The sequence below is a fragment of the Microtus pennsylvanicus genome, chromosome 17, assembly GCF_037038515.1.
Source record: "Microtus pennsylvanicus isolate mMicPen1 chromosome 17, mMicPen1.hap1, whole genome shotgun sequence".
Taxonomy (NCBI): Eukaryota; Metazoa; Chordata; class Mammalia; order Rodentia; family Cricetidae; genus Microtus; species Microtus pennsylvanicus.
This window is the reverse complement of record NC_134595.1, coordinates 30,932,408-30,950,934: the sequence shown is the minus strand read 5'-3', so window position 1 is coordinate 30,950,934 and position 18,527 is coordinate 30,932,408. Positions and strand designations below refer to the sequence as shown.

Below are 18,527 nucleotides of genomic sequence, written 5' to 3'. Positions count from 1 at the left end.
GAATGCTGCCAGTTGATCTATGAAAAGCCATTAGAAGGCACAGTCAGGGATACGGAGATAAACATTTTCCCCTTAGTGTCATTGTTGCAGTATCTTAGCTTCTTCTGCTGATGCTGTGATAAAATGCCCCATGAAAAACAAATGAAGGGAGAAAGGGTTTATTCTGACTCACAGTTCAAAGGCACAGTCAGTCCGTCATGGCCAGAAGGTGGAAGCAGCTGGTCACACCACATCCACCACTAGGAAGCAGAGTGATGACCGCATGCTGCCCCTCAGCCCCCTTCTCCACTTGCACAGTCCAGGATCCCAGCTAGGGAATGGTGAAGTGGGCGGACTTTCACACCTCCACTCAGCCAAGGTAGTCACCAACAGATATGGCCAGAGACCATCTCCCACACATTTCTAGATGCTGTCAAACTGACCTGAACCATCACACGGTATACCTGAGTGTACAATAAAGACCACGAAGGCACATAGAAAATGAAAATGTGGCTTGCGTAGTATTAGAGGGCGTGCTCCCTGAACACTTTCCTCCTTCTGCTGGAACACGGCGGCCTCTGGCTTCTGACCAGTGCCACTCAAAGACAGAATCTGTCCTCCTCACTTGACTTGGTATGCAGGAGTGCGTTCTGCTCTGAGTTTTCAGTGTGGGCTCCCTGAGAAGAGTGTGTACTCAGAGAAACGGAGCGCGCAGCCCTTGCTCTAGTGCGGGCTCTTCCTTAAGTGATGTCTAGCCCACGTTTCCCCTGGTTAAAGACTTGTCTATGGAACATCACGGCAGAGCCTTGCTCACTTGTGGGCATGGTTTCTCTCTTTGCATTGTTATAAATCCGCTGATAGACTCTATCTGAAGGCATGGCCTTCTAAATGAAACTGACAGTGGATTTTTGTTTGTTTGTTCGTTTTCTTTTTTTAATTGTTACTGCTGTTAGCTTTGGGTGTGGCGGACACTACTGCTCTATTGCCCTTCATATTTTTTCCCTTCAAAATTGCAATTTTCGGATGCAGGATCCTTTAGAGAAGTGGGCAAGGGGGACTTATCCTCTGCATAGAGATAGAGATGTGTTTCAGATTTCAAGTCAGGGGCTGCCTGCCACCTCCCTGAGGCCCCTTAGCCCCTGTCCTGTGCTGTTGTACAGGACAAGACTTTCCGTTTTCCACCTCCAGAAAGAGACTGCACCTTAGTTGCTTTTTTGTTGTGGTAAAATACACTGACATATTAATATAAGTTAGTAGAGGGAGGGTTTGTCTGGCCCAGAATTCCAGGGTGCAGCCCATCATTTCAGGCAAGTCAGGGCAGCAGGGAACCTGAGATAGCGAGTCACATGACATTCACAGCCAGGAGCAGAAAACAGGGCATTAATGCATGCCAGTGCTCAGCTCACTCCATTTTACACAGTCCAGGATCTACACCGAGAGGGTGATTCTGCCCACGGTGAGTATGTCTTTTCATCCCTATCAGCATGATCAAAGTAGTCCCCCGTAGACAAGCTCAGAGGCCGGTCTCCTATGGGATCATAGATTGGTTAAGTCAACAGTTGACATCAGCTATCACCGAGGTAAAGGCACCATGCCAGACAGTCCTTGGGCTTCTATGCAGGCACTACTACACTTTGTCCTGTGGGTCTGCCTCAAGAAAGCTTTGCCACAAGGTCATTTTGACTGGAGCACGAGCCGTTTGAACACGAGGGTTTTTCAGACTCTTGTGTAAATACTCCACATTTAAATGAGCATGGTTTGTTGTAGGTGGGCGTTCTTTGTTAATGTGTGTGCACGTGCACACACATACTCATGCGTGCACACATGCATGCATGTGCAGTGATGGTCAGGGAGCCCTGCTTTGGCCATAAACACCCAGGATAAGCTTCTTTTAGAGAAGGGGCTTTCTTGTTTCTTTATATACATAAAGAGGAGGGTGTTTGGTGCCAGACTCAGACAGGATCTAGAAGCTACCATGTCAGCTTCTGTGAGAGTGGGTTCCTGGGCACTGCGGGGAGCCCCACTCCCTCGGCTTCACCCTCCCTGGGAGCTGCTGTAAATTTACAAGATGACATGAGAGGGCTGGGTCTATATTAACCTCACTGCTCCCCTTTTAACTTTCCTAAAAGTAACTAGTGGTTTCCCAGCAGGGAGCTGAATGAGTTTGGTGGCAGCTCGGCCTCTGCTGTACCAGGAACTCTCCAGAAAAGGCACCATCCGTCTCAGGTGGTAGGCAGTGTGGGCACCACGACAGTTTTGAGCAGACCGTGTGGCCACAGAGGATCAGTGCCCTCCTACACACACACACACACACACACACGCCTGTCCCTAGAAGGGGAGCCTTCTATCTACAGGGTTAGGCCAGAAGGTCGACTCTTAAGATCACACACTGGGTTCTCAGAAAGTGAAGCGCCCTTGTGGAAACATGGGGCCGGGAGGGTGGGGGTGTCTCTTTCCCATGCATACATGGAAGACTTTGGTGACTTAGCCACAGTACCTAGCAGTAGGGAGCAGGCAGCAGCCACGGGGCGCCCTGGTGCTCACAGAGGTATGGCCTCACACCTCCTCCTGCGCCCCCTCAGCTGCCCCTTCTCCACTCTTCTCTCTGCAGTTTGCCATGTGGGTGGACGCGGTCATTTTTGTCTTCAGCCTGGAGGATGAGATCAGTTTCCAGACTGTCTACCACTACTACAGCCGAATGGCCAACTACAGGAACACGAGTGAGATTCCACTCGTGCTGGTGGGGACCCAGGGTAAGTGCAAGCCCTGCACGGGTGTTTTTGAAGGTTTTTGTGAACATGTTCCCAGTACAGAGGGATTTGGAATGACTTGAAGACGGAAGTGGGGGCTGAAGCGTTTCCGGATTGGTTCCATGGAAAAGTCAGTCAACCTTAGAGAGAAATGACCCCACCCCACAGACCCCCCAGGAGCTTCAGGAAAACTCACTCTAGTGTTTCCTGCATTATGATGCCTTAATGACTTTTGCACAAGACACCTTTTAATTAGGTTGCTTTTATTTTTATTAAAACAAATATGCGATTTATTTCAACTTTTAGTGTCCCTTTAAATGAATACTAGCTCTGATAGCCTCACCCTTTCTGTCTCCAGGAATTGCTCAGCAGCTTTTTCACAGCCCAGGGAACCTAGGGCTCTGGTTCTTACTGTCTTCTATGTCACGGCGCCTTAGTAAGGTGATTGTCACTAAGTCAGACTCACTCTCATTGGCCACTGGAGTCCAGCCAAGAATTTAAGCAAAATTATAATGTTCCTTTTTAGTTTTTGTCAATTTTGAACTACTTTTGTTATTTCTGTTAGAATTGGTAAATCTGGTATTTACTAGTTGAAGCGCAGTCAAGACTCAAACTATGGGCATGGTTGGAGAAGCAGTGTATTGATGGACAGACTGTATGTCCTCAGTTTGTTACTTGTAAAATAATGGAGTTACATTTTCACGGAGAACATTCTTTCTCTCTTGTGTTTTAGTGTATGCAGTGACCCGCCAGTGGTCTCTCTTGCTTCTGAAATCTGCTGCTCCAAAGGGCAACCCAACCTAAAACCAAAACAGACATCTTTGTTCCCATAGCTCCCTCTGCTGGTCACCTAGAGACAGTGCCTTGGTTCTTACTGCTGTGCCATCAACCTTCCTGTCTTCCTGGGGCCCAACCACAGAGGATTCAGAATACTAAATATATGTGTGGTGGTGCACGCGTGTGGTCCTGACGCTAGGGAGGTTGAGGAAGACAGATAGCCACTAAAGGCTAGACTGGGCTACAGAATTAGAATGTCTCAAAATACAAAACAATGTCCTGGTATGGTGGCCCATGCCTTTGATAGCAGCGCTCAAGTGGAAGTTCCAGGCCAGCCTGGTCTTTGTAACAGGTTCCAGGCCAGCTAGAGCTACACAGTGGGACTCTATCTGAAGTCTATACTGAATTCGTAAGTGTTGTACACGGTGCACATGCTATACAGATATCGTAGGTAACCCAGAGACGACTTGAAGTATGTAGGCAGATAATACATGTCCTATTCAAGTATCACACCATCTCATGGAAGGGATTAGCACATCTTTGCATTTTGTACCTAAGGAAGTCCTGAATCCTACCCCCAGAGGATGGCAGTGGGCAGCATGGGCAACGTGGCTGAGATACTGCTCTGGAAGGCCTTCAAATGGTGTTTCAGGCTCATGCATCTCGTGGGCAGGTTTTCCCCACAGCTGTCTTGGAGCAGGAGAGAGGAATTCTGAATGAGTGCTTCCCCTCTGGCTGGCCAGGCAGTTCCCAGCAGCTGGCCTGGTGTGTTAAGAACCCTGTGGACTGCAGTACTTTCCTACTCTTGGTGACGCATGGCTCGCAGCTGGGCTAGAGAGAACAGATTAGATTACTGCATTTTCTCATGCATACCAGTGTTTGTTTTTGTTGGTGGAGAAGTCTAGGGCCCACACACACCTAGACCAGAGCTACTGTGACCAGTGACCCTGCTTGTCTCGCAGTGCTCTGGAAGGGTAAACTGAGGAATGGGTAGAAGGAAGTCATATGTCAAGGATCTGTCTGTGAACCTAGGACTTGACCTTGGTCGAGGTTTGTTTTTATCTCTTAGATCTCAATGTGGGACCAGTTGTTCCGAGGCCCTGCTTAGATTTTTGCTGGTGATGGACTATGGGACCCAGGGCACTTACGGCAAGAAGCTGGACTGTATGTGACTTCCCCATGATTGCTGTCAGTACCCATGCTCACTGGGCTTCCAAGACACCTGTGCCACTACTGCGGCCATAGGCAGTAAGGCTGGTTAGGTGGTAGGAGAGGGTACATGGTTTCCTTTCTACTGGCTAGGGAAGGGAGTTTTAGAAGCCACAGGTTGTTAAGTTGCAAGGAGCTGAAGAGCCGTTCACCCTTATGTATACTAGGCCTTCAGAGGTCAGTGCTGGCGAGTTGCTGAGCTCAGTGTGTCTTCTAAGGCAAGGACGAGTGCTGTGCCTACTCTTGGGGTGGGGGGGATGGCGGCTCAGTGTTCTTTAAGTTAGGTCAGCTCTACCCCCAAAGACTTGCAAATAGAAGGAGAAGCAGGGTTTGGAAAATTGCCAAGTTAAAGTGGGTGCAAGATGGGGCCAGGTAGAGCTGAGCCTAGCTGCAGGCCCGGAGACGCCTCTGTGACACAGAACTGTATTCATCTGTGGGAGGAGCAGCTGCAGGATTGTCGGGGCCCCAGGCTAAATAAAATGAGGACTTAGGTGGGGTCTCAATGGCCTGTGCTTCCCGAATTACACACAGAATTTAAGAAGTTATGGTTTCTAATTGTTTTTTTCCCTTCCTGTTTTGCTTGAAGGGATGTTTAGACCTTTCTAAAGGGCCTCTTTCCGTAGTTGGTGTAAATGATTTGTTCACGCACTTGTCCAGCAAGACAGATGTTCGCTGGTGGGCTGTCTCTGAAGAACCTCTGTTGGGGATGGTATTGTCACTGAATGTCCCAGATCAATATTGGGTTTATGTTTGTTTTTGTTATTGTTATCTATATATTTATTTATTTGAGACCAGAAAGTGAGCCCAAAGGATAGGTTTATTAATCTTTTCATGCTGGCCTTGAAGGCAGTTCTCCCAAATGTCAGGGCAGGGGCGGGCCTCCTTGCCCCCACTGTTCTGTAGCTTGAGCCTGTTATTTTGGGTGAATTATTTTCAAAATTGCAACTTCTGGGAGGAATGATATCTGCATTGGCTATGATGGTTTTGAGTTGCAAGGGTCCCAGAACAGTAGAAAGCAATGCCTGTGGGACAGGTTTGTCATGTGGGTTCTAGAGTCGTGGGAAGCAATTGCTAACGAGCTCACTGTCCTTGTCTGTTGCAGATGCCATAAGTTCCACCAACCCGCGGGTCATCGACGATGCCAGGGCACGGAAACTCTCCAATGACCTGAAGCGGTGCACGTACTATGAGACGTGCGCCACCTATGGGCTCAACGTGGAGCGGGTCTTCCAGGACGGTAAATGCCTAGGGCTTTGTGACTCCCACCCTGCAGTGTGTGGGCGTCTGTGTTGGAGCACGCGGCAGCTTCTAGTTCCACCTTCAGACCTGTGCTCAGAGGAGGAGGGGGCACTGTAGAGCGGTCCTCCATGGCACCTGTGTGTCACTGTGCTACTCAAAGCTCCGTCAATGCCACCGTATTCAGATTCATTGCTGTAACTGCTCCTTCTCGACCTGGCTCTGTCTTCAAGGATGAAAGGCTTAAATATTTGACATCTGTTCCTGGGGAAAAAACTTTGAACCCCAGATAATAAAGTTATAACTTGGGACTAAGAGTGTGGGCCAGCCCAAGGAACTGTTTTATCTTACTGGTTTATTTTTGACTGCCCACCTCTAGAGACAGTGCAGTTTGGGGGGGTGGGGGACGGAAAGACGGACATACTCATGTCAGTGAAGGTGATGCCAGCTGTAAGTTATGAGAAAAACCCCAGTAAGACAGGACAGAAGGAAGGGGTGGCCTCTAGCCTCGGGGACTAGAAGTTCTGCAGAAAAAGCAGCTTAAAGTTGAGGTCTTAGGAGGAAACTCTCCAGGAAAGTTCCTGTTTCTGATGGCAGTTGGGGGAAGTCAGTCCGGAGCCCTTTGGTCTAAATCTACACATGACAAGCCACTTCTGGCCCCTTGCTTCTGTGTCGGAGATTGGCAGGGAACAGAGTAATACAGGCCTGGGATCCTTAGAGAAGGGTAAAGGTCAAAAGCCTTGCTGGTCATAGACCCCAAACAAAACTTACCAGCAATGCAGTGCAGTCCGGGAACAGGGGCTGAGAGTGTAGCTTAGTCAGCGAATATCTGTGTAACGTGCATGAAGTCCTAAGTTCAACTTCCAACACATTGTAAACTAGGTATGGTGGCGTATGATTGTAACCTCGGCATTTGGAGGTAGAGTCAGGAGGTTCAGGAACTGAGCTACATTTTAGGTTTGAGGCTAGCCTAGGTTGCAGGCGACCCAATCAGAAAACAGAAACCGCAATCTTGGCACTGTTTGGCTAAGTGGTCTGGGATATCGCACCAACTCCCCAGCTGGATTGTGGGGACCGCTCTTCTGTTGTAGTAGAGTGAGCACTGACCACATTTCCATGGCTGTGTTCTCCCCCGTCCTGTGGCAGCCAGGCTCTTCCAGAACTTTGCCATCTCTTTCCTCCTCTGCTTCACAGTCACCTGCTTTCTGGCACTTGGTCCTGCTTTGTTCCTTCTGTCTCACTCTGCTTTTCATCCTTCCCGGTAACAAATCCAAGGAAGCCGAGGATTGCCCTGAGAAGCAGCATGACGGCTCTGGGTTCTGCCTTCCCTTCCCCATTCCCGTGCATCCGGGTTCCTTAGGCACCTCTGCCTGCAGCACATAGTTCGCAGCCACCCTCCTGTCAGCCTCACGGCTGCTCCCCAGGTAACCAAGGGGCTGTAAAGATTAAGCAAGGAAACACTTGAGGTCTTTCCAAGGCATGCATTCTGACTCACAGCGAAGTTTACAATCACTGTTAAATGGCCCAGGCACCAGTGCAAGCTGACCAAGTTGGCTGAAAGATTGGAAAGCCCCACAGGGTCATAGGCAGACCTGGCTGACTACCTGCATCCATAGCTAGACTTCTATGATACAGCCGCCTGCTTAGAGACTGTAGAGGGCTCAGAGGAGTTCCAGCAGAGACGTCATGCCTAAGTCAGGTACCTCTAGCCCTCAGGGAATGGTTGTTCCTTGTGGGCTACCAGAGCATGCTTGTATGGGTTCACTTTCTTCCATGACTTCTTGTTTCTTACATTTATCCTGTTTAATGCTCATGAGTTTTCTATAATGGCAGGAACCAGTTCACACATAACCTTGCAGATTGATAATGGGGCATCAGGGCCATGGCACTAAACCGGGAAAGGCCAGGGAAACATTCCAGTTCACTCCTGATGGCATATTCTTATACAGCGTTTCAGACAACAGATAGCTTTTCCCATAGGTCTGGATGCTCAGAACCCAAGTTCAAGGGCCTGATGAGGGCCTGCCGCCCTGTTTGCAGTGTCTTCATGAAGGCAGGGAAGGGTCAGAGTTCGAGGTAGGAGTTTGGTCAACATAGATGCTCAGTCCCCAGCAAACAGCAGTAAGCTTGGGGTCACACCTAACACCCATTTGTGGGACAGAGGCATCCAGTTGTCCTCTCCAGGAAGGGAAGATGCTCATTCCCAATGCCAGGACTAAAATGCTCCAGTAATGTCAGTGTGGACCCACTCCCCGTCCTCTCACTGAAGTCACACAGTGTGTTTTGGGGTCTTTTTCCACAGGCTGCAGACTTCCATTCATTGTACTTATTTTAGAACAAACACAATAAGCATTTGACTTTTAGAGTCTCAAAAGGAAGTAATGACCATGGCGCCAGAACACCCAAACATGGCAGTTTTTTTTTTTAAAGTGTTTTCATTTATATGAAGAGAAGTTTTTAAAAATTAGATTGAGGTTATATTCCTGCACATATATGGTCTTTACGTGGTAGATGTTTTCTCTTACTTAAACCAGAAGCTCCTTTCATTAGAGCGTAAGTGTAATTAAGTGGTTGCAAAGTGTTTGGGAAAAAGACAAAGCAACCCTCAGCCTCTTTAAACTTACAGAGACTGAGGAGCACAATCTCTGCACCAAGAGGCTGAGGCAGGGAGGTCATGAGTTGGGAGCCCACCTAGACTACATGGCAGCGTCCTGTCTCAAGGAAAGAGAAAGAAAACTCGATTGAGAACAAGGAATGTGACTCAGTGGTAAAACACTTGGGGAGTGAGTGTGAGGCCCACAGTTCAGTTCCTAGTACCACAGAGAAATAGATATACACGTGCACCTGAGGCTCAGGAAAAGAAATGAGGTAACTTGATTGAAAGGACATAGCTTGGATTGCCTCTGCCTTGTGGGGAGCCCAGAGCTTTAAACCTTAACCAGACTCTGGACCATTTTGTCATTAAAACCCAGCAAGCCAGGTCCTCAGACTTGAGAGTGCATTGGCGTTCCCACTGGTTGGCTGGCCAGCTCTAAGACAATTCTTCGTGTGTCAGTGTGGCCTCTTGGTGTTCCAAAACGGGTAAATTGTAACTTGGGAAGAGAAGCAGAGTTCTGTCTGCATGCCTCTAAGCCTGTGGCCTGTGCGTGGCACTGCCGACATTCTGTAGCCTGGAGGTGTGTGGCCCGGCTGTGTTGCTCATTGCTCATCTAGGCTCGGTGTACTAGGCTGGAGGTGGGCAGCATGTGCAGTGTAAGGGTTCCATCCATTAGGAGGTTTGGGTCCACCAGCTTTGGGAGGGTGGTCGTTTGCTTGAAATGTAAGCTGCTGCTTGCCCACGTTGAAGAAGTAGGGATGGGTATGATGGTCCAGGGTGTTCTCTGCCCTCCCCCCATCTTCTCAGCTTGCACACCCTGCTTGTTTATGTGGGCTTGTGGAGTAGGACAGTCTGATCTCTATGGAGTCCTTTGAATAAGCTATACAGGGTTAGTGTACTCTGATTGGATCTAGCATCTGACTCTGACCTAAGGCATGTAGCCCTCTGGATTACTAGTGGTATCTTGGGGAGGTGGCCGGGGCAGCTGAAAACCAGGTGCACAGGTGTGGGCAGCTGTGGGAGGTGACTGGGGCAGTTGCAAACCAGGTGCACAGGTGTGGGCAGCTGTGGGAGGTGACTGGGGCAGTTGCAAACCAGGTGCACAGGTGTGGGCAGCTGTGGGAGGTGGCTGGGGCAGTTGCAAACCAGGTGCACAGGTGTGGGCAGCTGTGGGAGGTGGCTGGGGCAGTTGCAAACCAGGTGCACAGGTGTGGGCAGCTGTGGGAGGTGACTGGGGCAGTTGCAAACCAGGTGCACTGGTGTGGGCAGCTGCAAGCCAGGTGCATAGGCTTGGGCAGCTGTGGGCTTCAGGCCTGTCTTCATTCTCTGGTCTACTTCTGCCAGTGTCTTCAGTCTGTCTGCTTTTCTGCAGTTCTTTGCTGCTTGGGGTATCTGGGAGAAAGCCACATACTGGCTTCCATGTTTTGAAAGTTAAAGCAGTCATTCTGTGATAGCATTAAATCCTTTGAACAGTCTGTGTATTTGTTCTCTTAGGGCTTAAATGGATATGTGAAAATAATGAGTTAGAGAAAAATTAGTTTCTTTCTTCAGATAATGATTTTTCTGTTGCTGTTTTCTTGTTCTAAACAAAAGTTTTTGCTATTATTGATACTGAATTTTAAAAATTGCTATGTGTGTGTGTGAGAGAGAGGAAGGGAGGGAGGGAGGTGGGAGCGGGGAGGGAGAGGTTTAAGACAGTGTCTTTTCCTTTGTGGCCCTGAGTGGCCTTGATCTTACTGTGTGGCCGAGAATGACCTTGAACTATGTTCTTCCTGCCTCTACCTCCCAAGTGCTAGGACTACAGATCTTGTTTTAGTCACTGTTCTGTTGCTGTGAAGAGACACCATGCTCACTTAAACTCTTACAAAGGAAAACATTTAGACTGGGACTGACTTACTGGGTCAGAGGTTTAATTAGTTCATTGTCATCATGGCAGGAAGCATGACAACACTTGGGCAGACATGGTGCTGGACGAGTAGCTGAGAGTTCTACATTGTGATCATCAGGCAGCAGGAAGAGAGACACTGGGCCTGGCCTGAGCATTTGAAAGCCCAGATCCCACTCCCATGATCCATTTCTTCCGCTAACCAAACCTGCTTCAACAAGGCCACACCTCCTAATCCCTATCAAGTAGTGCCACTCCCTAAGGACCAAGCATTCAAATATATGAGCCTATGGGGACCATTCCTATTCAAACCACCACAGATCTCACGTGGGAGTTTTTCCTGTTTAGATTTGCTGTTCTTGTCAAATGAAATGATGAGCTTCCACTATGGTGCAGGCGAACGGGAAACCCCTTGTCAGAAGAGTCCGAAACCCATGGTCGCGTCCCTGGCCCTCACTTCCCAGAGCTTCCTTTGTGGGCTGACACCTGTCATCCTGGCACGTGGCAGCCATCTGTCAGGGTGGCTTCTGTTCTGGGAACGTGTGGGACAGTCTTCTGATTTAACTCCATCACCCTTGCTGGGTTACATTTATACTTCAGTTAACATCTGGAAAGCTGTGTTTAGTCATTCTGTTGCCTCCTGTCCCTGCCTGGTGACAGACAGCTAACCTGTGTGAAAATACTGGTTGGGAACCTGTACCGAGAGGTCGCCTGCCTCTAGGCTACATAGGAGGCCTCAGCTTACCTTGGTTCTACTGCTCCCACAGACGGAGCTCCTGCTACAAACAGAAGCACCCTGCTAACACACACCTGCAACTTCCCCGTCCTAATCGCTGAAGCACCCAGAGTGCGGTAGCTGTGTTAAGGAGCCTGCTTGTGTAGCCCGACGGCACATGCTAGAGCATCACTACATGCAGGTCTTTGTCTGGGCTGGGGCATCTCAGGCCATTTTGTCCTGCTGCTGCCACAGAACCGTCACTCAGGCCTGCCTCATCCTTCATCCTCATTTGGGAGGCAGAGGGGTTCTTACTTATTTCTTTTATCATTGGTTTTTTCCTTTGTTTATGGAAAATTAAATGCATTTTGGCAAAAGGATACATTCAAGTAAGATTTCATTTTTGGAAGCAAGCAAGCCAGCCATCGGTGATCTGAAAGTGTTTAGGGCATTGAGAATAATTGGACAGAGGTACTGAGGAGCCAGGCTCTGTTAACATGCTCTCTTTGGTTCTGGTGAAGGATTTGCTCCCAGTGTCACACGATGCCTCTGGTGCCCCACGAAGCTGGCATTTCTGTTCTGCCTACACTTTTCCATGTCCTCCCCAGTTCTCCTGTCCCCCACAATGCTTACTGATCTTCAGTGTTGAAATCTTGTTAAGACTCTTAGAATTGTCATAGCTAGAGCTACAGTCTTCTCACAACAGTAAGGGCCGGCTTTGTGGTGGGGTGGGGTAGGCAGGTCTGATGTTCCAGGGACACTTGGTTAGTGGGGTGTGGCATCTCAGAACAAGAGCGAAAGGCAACGGGAGATTTCTCCCCTGCACGAGGCTTAGTGTTGCTGTCCACTGCTGAAGTGGGAAGAGGGACAGAAAGCATGTTCCAAGCTCCAGAGGCAGCCAGTGAGCGTCCTCAGATGCTTCCTAAGATGATTGGTGACCACCTTGCTGTCCGTGTGAACAGGAAGTGTCTCTGGCTGTCATCGCCTGATGGCACCTCACACAGTACAGTCCAGTAGAAATTTGAATCAGCGGGTTGTCTCCCAGGCAGTCAGCTTGGGCTCAGGAGCTCACATCTGATCCAGCCATAGGTAGGAGAAAGCTGGTTAAGTCAGGGTTAGCCTCTCTTCTCTCTGTGCTGTAGCCTTGTGCATATGGGATCAGTTAATTTTTAGTGGTGTGCGTGAGTGTATTTTGAATGTCTGTGTGCCATTTTCATGCCTGGCACCCGCAGGGACCCAACGAAGGTTTCAGATTCACTCAAGCTATAGTTACAGATGGTTATGAGCCGTCACATAGATACTGAGAATTGAACATGAGTTCCAATGCTCGTGTTCTTATCTATTGAGCCACCTCTCCAGCCCCTGCATACATAGTATGTATTATAGTGACCATTTTTATAAGACATGATATCGCCAATAACTTTGTATGCACGTGTCCCTTCAAATCAAGTAAATTTTCCAGCCTACAGTAGCCTCATATCAGAGGGTTCAACCATAGACTGAAACAGTTAGTGTCAACACTAAGATATAGGCTGTTGTGTAATAAAACATATTCAGAGACTTTAAAGATGAAAAAGGAATAAGCGCGAATATTTGTTTGTTTATATTAAATTTATATTCGGAAATTCTGACATCCATGTTGCGCTCCGGACAAGCACCTGGCCTTTGGACGAGCCACACATCTGGAGCAGCCTCTGATGCACTCTGCAAACACAATGGTGGCAGGGTGAGATTAGTTTAAGTGACGCTGAACTTTTCCACAGTGGGTTGGGATTCTTTTCAGCCAAGAGTTTCTGGACGTTACTATTTCAATCACTTCCGTTATGAGTATGCCTGTTTCATTGGACCTGCCGTCTTTATCTATGGTCCATTGGGCTGTTCAGTGAACTCGGAGGACAGACTTCTAAAGAGTTCATGCCTTAGCTTACTGATGTGTCTAAAGTCACCCATGCAAAATGGACGTGTTTCAGTGGACATTGCCGTAATGATGGTTAAGGTCTGTGGTTCAGACCACAGCTGCTGCCGTAATGATTGGGGGTCAGTTCTGAGATTTCTTACGGGGACAGGGTGTCATGTAGCCCAGGCTACCCTTGAGTTCGCTGTGTAGCCAATGATGAACTTTAACTCCGAGCTTCTTCCTGCCACCTCTCAAGAGCTAGAATTACTGGTGAAAGCTACTATGCCTCCTTCATGTGGTATTGGACACCAAACCGAGCCCAGTTCTTTTGGTTTGGTTTGGTTTGAAGACAGGATCTTACTGTGTAGCCTAGGCTGGCCTTAACGTGCTTGTGCATCTCACACCACGTCTTGGGTCACTCTTGAGGAAAGTTTTTCTGTCTGTCTTTGGATCTGAAGTGTCCCCGTGGTCCCTGTGTTAACTGACATCTTGGTCTTCAGCTTCATTGATGGGGAAATGGAACCTTTCGGGGGTGGGACTTGGTACGAGGGCTTCAGGCCCTCGCGTTCTAGTCACACGGCACCTCACCTGCTCACAGAGGGACATGCCAGCCTCGTCTGAGGGCAGAACAGTAAGCCCAGTCCCAGTTCACCACCTTACCTGCTCACAGAGAGACATGCCAGCCTGGACTGAGGGCAGGACAGTGAGCCCAGTCCCAGTTCACCATGGGAACAACTCTCAAACCGTTGAGTCCACATCAGCCCTTCTTCATAAGCTCGCCGTCCCCAGCGTTGACTGCAGCGACATCCAGTAGGAAGACAGCAAGTTCTGTTGCAGGCAAACAGTCGGTAGATGGAGGTTGGTGTAGAGATGGAGGCTGTGGTCTGTTGTGACAGTTCCTTACCCTAAGTCTGGAATTCTCCATGCTGTGCCTCTTCTGGGAAACGCTCTGTGCACGGATGCTTGTATCTGCAAGAAACGTCTGTGTCAACTCTCACGATGCCAGAACTAGGTCATTAAGCACACTATTAGCGACTGCTCTCTGTTTTGATTTTCATGTTAGGACTCATCTCGGGCTCATAGAATTAATTTTATCAATGACACAGAAAATGGTTATTTTACTCCACGTCTGCGCCTCGGCGTCACTGCCGTGCTTTGCCCCAGGATTTTCCCCTAATGACTTTCGCCAGCTTGAATTAGCTTGATGTATCATTAATGCATACAAATGGCTTTTATTTTTGTTCATAATCTGTTCATAATGCTATGGCACTCTGCTCTTCCTAATGTTTTTAAAATGATTGAACAGTGATGTGCTTTTTGACCTATTTAGCCCTCCGTGGAGGCGTTGATCAGAAGAATAAAGAAATGTCCCTTAAATAGGACAGTCGAGAGCAGTTACAGTCTGTAGCTGATGTTTCCACTCGTTTGAAGTTCGTGCTTGGTAAACTCTTCTCCTCTGCTTTAATAATCTTCATCAAGGCACAGGCTACGAATGCTTGATCGGCAGCGCTCCACTCGCCAAGTTCGTGGAGAAGTAGATGTGATCCTCACAATACTGACCTTGTAAGGTGGGAAGTGTTTATTGTGACATTTCTCCTGTGTCGTAGAGTGGTCCTGACCAGGTGTTGGCCTCAGAGTTGGGGAGCTTGGAGTAAATGACTGGTGTTCTCAGAGATGAGCTTTGAATTCTGGGGTTAATGTGTGCAGTATGCAAACAGCTACCCCAGGCTTCTTGATTCGAGCAGCGTGAACCTGGAAGAGCGGAATACTCATTTGTCCAAAGGAAACGTTTACTGCAGAGCTCTGAGCAGTAGAGTAGGGTAGACAATGTGGTTCATTGTCTCCAAAGTTATAAACCACAGGAGGTGAGCCATGGGGATGAACACCTACATCCTGGGCATGACCGTTCAGGGGCGCCTTCTCTGTGCTGTGATTGCCGGACTTTGGCTTGGTTCCCTGAATGGCTCTGATGGCTGCTGGTCTCCTAGACTCTGGTCTTCCAGCTTTGTTGATGTCTCTGCAGAATCGGTGCTTCAGTGCGTGGCAGGCTTTACTGGATGGCTCACCTCCTGGCATAGCACCCCAGCCTAAGAAGTGAGAACCGAGGACTTGTTGCATTATAGACTTTAAGCCCTGTTTTGTTTTCTTGAGACGGAATCTCCAGGCTGGCTTTTGAACTTCATTCTTCCTGTTTCAGCCCTCTGAGCTTTGAGATCACAGGCTTGAGCCACTGGTCCTTGATGTCCAGCAGCCATCTTGGAGCCTGTGCACATCTGGGTTTCCTCCTGCAGCTGTCTCTTCACGCATCTGTCCAAATGTTTGTCTTCATATGAAAACCTTCATTGGCTTATAGACAGAAAGATGATCAAGTTCTGTTTTGAACAGGTCTTCATTTAATAGGAAAAGTAGTTCATAAGAGGCAGCAGTCAGTGTCTTCAGTGGGAAAGGTGTGTATGGCACACAGCGACTTCCTGTTCCTACAGGTGTGCACTTCCCAGTAGCCTGGAGTTCATCCAAGACTGGTCCCCAAGTGTGTATGTAGCTAGGAACTTTGGAGTTCAGATGAGCCCCCAGAAGTAGTGTGCCACCTCCAGCTCCCCCCCCCCCCCATCGGGAGCCCCAGAGACCTTGCTCCCTGTGTTCTACTTTGGGTTGACTCTAGCAGCCCTGGTACTGACTGCTACATACACACGACTAGCCAGAGACGTGCTGGGGCTGCCTTGGCCAGAGCACCTTAGCACAGCTGCCTCCGCTGTAGCCACTGGGGCTGTGACTGTGACCTCACTCTTGACTGCTCTGCCCACAGCAGTGTTTCCAGACACTAAAGCATCTCCCACACACCGAAAGCAGCCAGCTGTACCTTGTTCTTCCATGTTTGGAACACCCGTCTCCAACAAGTCATTTCAGTAGAAGTAAACACTGAACTATTGTTTAATTTATTATTATTATTTTGGGGGGCAGGTCAGGAGACACATACTGAGAGAGATACATGGAGGTAAGAGGATAGCTTTCCATGGGTTCTGGGAGTCAAATTCAGGTTGCCAGGCTTACACAGCAACTGCTGTTATGTGCTGTGCTGAGCCATCTTGACAACCAGAAGAAAAAGACTCGTTCCACGGCCAGCTGTGGACATGGGGGCTCCCTTCCCGAAAGGGTATGGATGGCAGAGAGAGCATGTGGTCGATGCCTCACTTTGTACCTGGCTCTTCGGTTGCCACCCCGGTCTCAATCACGGCTTCCCATGTGTGCTGGCCCCCTTCACCAAGAACACGTCCCTGGTACCTGATGTGCAAACCTGGGTTTTGCTCAGTGGGGATGCCCAGGCTTCTGAGCAAGGGCATAGCAGAGCTGGCAGTGAAACTCTCATCCGTCACCCCTGCTGTGAGAGAGGCCTGCACCCTGCCGCCCCTTCTCTGTCACTTCACCCTCTGCTGTGCCGGCTGTGAGTTTCTGGTCTCAGATCTCGGGCAGCCCTTTATATTTAATTTCCTGACAATAGTAAGAAAATACAAATGCCAGTGCCGTCATGCTAGGAAACACACCCATCTTTGCACCAGGATTTTGTACTCACTGTATGAATTCAGTTCTTGCCTGACTTACAACTGGGTGGCTTTTAGAGGTAGAGAGGCCCAAGGCCTTGTTTGGCTTCACCCCTCCTTCTCTGGTGAGTAGGGGCTGCCATCCTGTTGGGGCATGCTCAGTGGAGAACAGACACATTCAGCCCTCTGTGTTTGACTTTTGTGTTACCTTGGTTTTAAGTGTCCATTAGAAAGACCTTGGTTATGTATTTATTTACTTTCCTTTGCAGTGCCGGGGCTCAAACCCAGATTCTGACAAGCGAGTCCTTACCAGAATCATGTCCTTAGTCCACTGTGGTTAAAATCTTACCTGTTATCGAACCAAAATGTTTCAAGTGCTTTGTGTTTCATATAGTTAGAGTCTTGGACTGACTGGCTATAGCCAGCATGCAGACTATGCCTACCTACCTTTCTTCACAGGGTCTACAAGGTATGCAGGCAAGGCCCAGTGCTTTTGTAATCTCGCGAGCTGCCACTAGGGGGTGCCAGAAGCATTTACATGAAATAATCTCAATCTAGATTTTTCTTTTGCTGTTTTGGTGGATAATACTGACATGTTTTTAAAAGTCGAGCTTTAGGGGCTGGGGAGATGGCTTGTTGAGGAGAGGGGCTTGCTGCACAAACTTGACCCAATGATCTTGAGTTCAATCTCTGGAGCCCACCTAAAGGAAGGACGAGATAGTCAATGATGCAGAGTTGTCTCCTGGCCTCCACATGTGTGCTGTGATGCATGTATGCACGCACACTCACATCATGGATATACACAAGCATACGCTATGATAATAAAGTTGAAAACTTTTGTTTTAAGTCACATTCAAGCAGCAGAGATCCTAGAGCCTCACTGGCCCATCCTCTGTCCTCCAAATTGTCACTCAGTTGGTGCCGCATGCGCGGGGTGGGGCTGTTAGGAAGGTGTGGTGAATGAAGTGATCCGTAAGGAATGCGTGTGCTCCATAAAGGCTGTTCTAGCAGGCAGCCACTCCGCTGCTGAAAATGCCACCTGCAGAATGGGGTGGAGTTTAAAAGCCTGTTGTGTGAAAGCAACCGAGTCATGTGCCACCTCACCCTCCACCATTGGTCACTGGGAAGATGGCAGCAGAGGCAGCCTGATTGGCACGCGTGACTTTTTGGCCCTGGAAGCAGATGGCTTTATTGCCTGCTGATGCCATCACGTCCTTACGTCTCTCACAGTTAAAATTCGCATGCATTTCTAGTAAAGTAGATTTCAGTAGATTTGTGTATACTTTGTATCTGCTCAGAAACATAAAACATGTTAGTAAAAAACCAACAAAGATGCCAATAAAAATGGTCTGTGAACCCCACCACTAGACACAGCATTTTGTTTTAGTTTATTCGGGATAGGTTTACCTGTCTCCCGCCTGGCCTCAGCTCTATAAGTGGATGTCCTTGAGCCTTTCATATGCCTGCCACCACACCTACTTTATGTGGTTCTGGGTTCGAATCCAGAGCTTTGTGCATGCCAGGCAAGCACTTTAAAAACCGAGCGATAGTCCTGGCCTAACATTTTATAATTACTGCACTTCTGTTAATTTCTAGAACATTCAAAATAAAATTGGAGGTGCTGGAGCGATGGTACAGCAGGAGCACATGTTGCTCTTTCAGAGGACCAGAGTTCAGTCCCCACCACACACTGGATGGTTTACAGTTGCCGCTGGGTGAACTTCCTTCGCTCTCAGCTCTCCGTGAAGCTCCTTAGAGAAGGCCGCCTCTGTAGCTAAGACACCTCCTGCCTGTGGAGAGTCACCTCCCTTCCGGGCTTTTACTTGGTGCTCATTTGCATGGAGCTGCCTTGGCCGCCTCTATCCAAGAGACCCAGTGCAGCTCACCAAGCCCTGCACACAGCAGATGCCAGCACCAGCTTGGAGCCTTCCTTCCAGAACCTCA

At 48.7% G+C, this 18,527-nt stretch overlaps 1 protein-coding gene across 8 annotated transcripts in view; it reads left to right on the top strand.

Annotated features, from left to right (window-relative positions):
• Window positions 1-18,527, top strand: part of Agap1 (ArfGAP with GTPase domain, ankyrin repeat and PH domain 1) — a 448,779-nt gene that overhangs the window by 180,298 nt on the left and 249,954 nt on the right. For all 8 annotated transcript variants that reach the window (XM_075951804.1, XM_075951805.1, XM_075951802.1 and 5 more), the window contains exons 5-6: window positions 2,591-2,732; window positions 5,818-5,952. In XM_075951804.1, the coding sequence (XP_075807919.1) occupies window positions 2,591-2,732; window positions 5,818-5,952 (277 nt within the window). The remainder of the gene's footprint in view (window positions 1-2,590; window positions 2,733-5,817; window positions 5,953-18,527) is intronic.